General features: G+C 50.3%; 1 protein-coding gene across 1 annotated transcript; it reads right to left on the bottom strand.

Moving 5' to 3' along the window:
- Window positions 1-1396: 1396 nt before the first annotated feature.
- On the bottom strand, window positions 1397-2332 carry LOC111257628 (nuclear transcription factor Y subunit C-6-like). The gene has a single exon (XM_022827571.1). The coding sequence runs from the start codon at window positions 2330-2332 to the stop codon at window positions 1397-1399; it is 936 nt and encodes a 311-aa protein (XP_022683306.1).
- Between the last annotated feature and the right edge of the window lie 527 nt (window positions 2333-2859).

Here is a 2859-nt window from a genome sequence, read left to right as displayed (position 1 = left end):
TGCACAGCGGTTTCCGACGCTAAGAAACGGTGGAGGAGGAGGAGGATGGCGGCGGGCGGCGCGGCTCGCCCCTGGCCGCCCTTCCCCGTGGAGCTCCTCAGACGGTCAAGCCCATTGCCGATGGAGCAGCTCCTCCAGCGGCCGACGCGGCTCGCCCCCTGGTTGCGGGGGAGAGGTGGCCCGCGCCCCGGCACTCAAGCGGCGCCCGGCGCCCCCTTTCCCAGTGATTTGGAGGGGTCTCAAAATCGCTCGCCAGCGCCGTCTTCACTTGCAACACCATCGCCACAGCCATGGCATCTCGCTGTGCACCACAGCGATATCGTGTCCCCTCTTCGATTTCTTCTTCTACGCGGGATACAGATCTGCTGCCGCTCAAACAAGCATGGGCGAAGGAGGAGCAATGTCCGCTGATGATGCCGAGCGGAAAGGCAGCGTGGCGTCGGACGGCGAGATGGTGGAGGAGTGAAGCACTACCAGGGAGCTCAGAATGAGGATAGATAGAGAAGAAGAAAAGGATAAGAAGGAACTGGTTGTGTGGCTTATGATATTTCTGGTGGTTGTGAGCCCCACGCTTAGATATTTTTGGTGACCAGCATCCGACGTGTCCGGATCGTATGGGTTGTAGTATTACTGTTCGTAATTTTCAACTTCCCATGGATATTTCATTATTTCTGTAATGGTGGGCGTATGCATGTACTACAGGAAATAACTCTTTTTGCCTTTTTTCCCCCAAAAAATGTGGTGCTACAATACCACGCGGACAGTAAAAATAGCACAGTACACACGCCTTTAAACTTCACTTGAACTTCCTACCAAACCGGTATAGTATACCATGGCCCAAAAGCTTCATGGAGTTTAATTTGCTACTACAGTAAATCGGCTGAATCGTATAGTCGATCATTGGATCATGTATAGAAGCTTCAATACTCATCTAGTCTTGCATGGCCCAGAATACCAGAAGCTTTAAAGAGGCAAGAGGCAAGCATGGCCCAGAAGCCTCACAAAGCATCGATACAACATTTGTTGCTACGCAAATTAACGGCGCAGTAGCATGTGGCCTGGAATCTTGTATTTCTTCATATCAGCTTACCTGGCACATGCTGATGGTGGCACATTACCGGCTTCATAGCAGCCATATATAGCACTACAAATTCTACTTGCCTTAATACAAAGATACGCAGCTCTCCTGCGTATTCCAGAAAAAAAGAAGAAACACATCAAACCTGATAAAGGTTCAGCTAAAAGAAGGTGCAATTGAGTTCACATCCCTAAAAGTACTCACGAAATGCAGTAAAGATCAAAGGGGCACGCCCAGTTTTACACAAAGTTTCATCCAAACCACCTAGCTTAAAGGCAAGACCGGTATCTTATAGGAAACTAGTCACACCACTCGATCTTACTCATTCCCACCACCAGGATTCTGCTGCTGCTGATACTCCGGCGTCGGCCACATGAATGGAGGCTGGTGGTTCGCATACATTGGAAAGGGGACGTGCATTGGAAAGGGGACCTGGCCGGCTGTCGTCTGCAGCGGTGGCGGTGGCGGCAGAACTCCATCCCCGTTTGTCTGCTGCTCCGTCGGAGTGACATCCATCAGGAAATCAAACATCTCGTTGGCCATGATCGCCGCAGAGACGTCGCTCCGCTGCATCGTCCGGCGCTTGGTCCCCTCGGTGTGGAGCCACGACCGCAGCGTGAGCTCGAGGATGAACATCTCGCAGGCCTTGGCGAACACCACGGGCGCCTCGGCCGCGATCATCTTGACGTCCTCGTCGGCCTTCATGATCTTCTTGATGCGCGCCAGGGGCAGGCTGTGGACCTTGAGGTCCGTTGCCTGCTCGGCCTCAGCCAGCTGGCCGGCCCAGAAAGCCTGGAGCTGTTGCTGCTGTAACTTCTGGAGTAACGCGGCCTGGTGCTGGTTGGAGAGCGGCGGCGGGATGGCAGTTTGGTAGGCAGTAGGGGCACCCTGGGAGGCTGGAGCTGGAAGGAAGGTGGCGCCAGCTGATGATGATGGAGGCACTGATGCCAATGCTTCAGGTTGGTGATTGTATGTTGTTAGGGCTGTTAGGGCATATGCTGCATCATTTGTAGCCGCTTCAAAAGGGTCGGTCTGTGAGGGTTGCTGGTTTGAGAGCAGTGGCAGAATGGCAGATGGGTAGGCTACAGAACCCTGGGAAGCTGAAAATGGAAGGAAGGCAGCGCCAACTGACGATGGAGGCACTGATTCCATTGGTACATGCTGTAGGAACGGGGTTAGGGCATATGATGCAGCAGGGGTATCAACATTTGTGGCACCTCCAACGACCTTGTTAATCTGTGAGTGCTGATCCATGTCCAAGATGCACTTGGTGTGCAGCTATTGTCGGACCTGCGGTGCACAGAAAAATACATCTCAGTTCCTTAACTTCCAAATCAAGGCTGTTATGATCCACTACAGCTAATAATTAAGAAAGGTAAAATAAACATTCAAAGAAAATAGACTCAAGCAAGCATGTATTTCATGAATCGCGATATAAAGTATAAACACTCTCCTTTTCCTCTGCATTGGGTTTCTTTTATAAAAATTGATTTAATTTGCTGCTTTGTTGAGGCAATGGAAAGTAAAGAGTATGCAGTCAATTAAATAGAATGCTGAGGGCGAAATATGGTTTGACAAAAGTAGAAAACCATGAGACAAAAAAGGATAGTGATTGGAAAGAAACAGCAACAAGGGTATAGTAATACCCTGTACTATATTGATGAATTATACCGAAGAATTCCTGAAGTTAGTAGAACGATTTCCTAACTTGGAGACTACTTGTTTGGCTAGCATTGTGCACAGTGCACCAGTAGATATGAGATTGACACGCAAGTGGCAGG

Source organism: Setaria italica, chromosome VI, assembly GCF_000263155.2.
Source record: "Setaria italica strain Yugu1 chromosome VI, Setaria_italica_v2.0, whole genome shotgun sequence".
Classification (NCBI taxonomy): domain Eukaryota; kingdom Viridiplantae; phylum Streptophyta; class Magnoliopsida; order Poales; family Poaceae; genus Setaria; species Setaria italica.
Note: the sequence above shows the minus strand (reverse complement) of the source record. Positions and strands in the feature narration are given on the sequence as shown.

Excerpts from the sequence above, each read along its gene's own strand:
- LOC111257628 (XM_022827571.1), bottom strand. The coding sequence starts at position 2,332 with ATGGATCAGCACTCACAGATTAACAAGGTCGTTGGAGGTGCCACAAAT.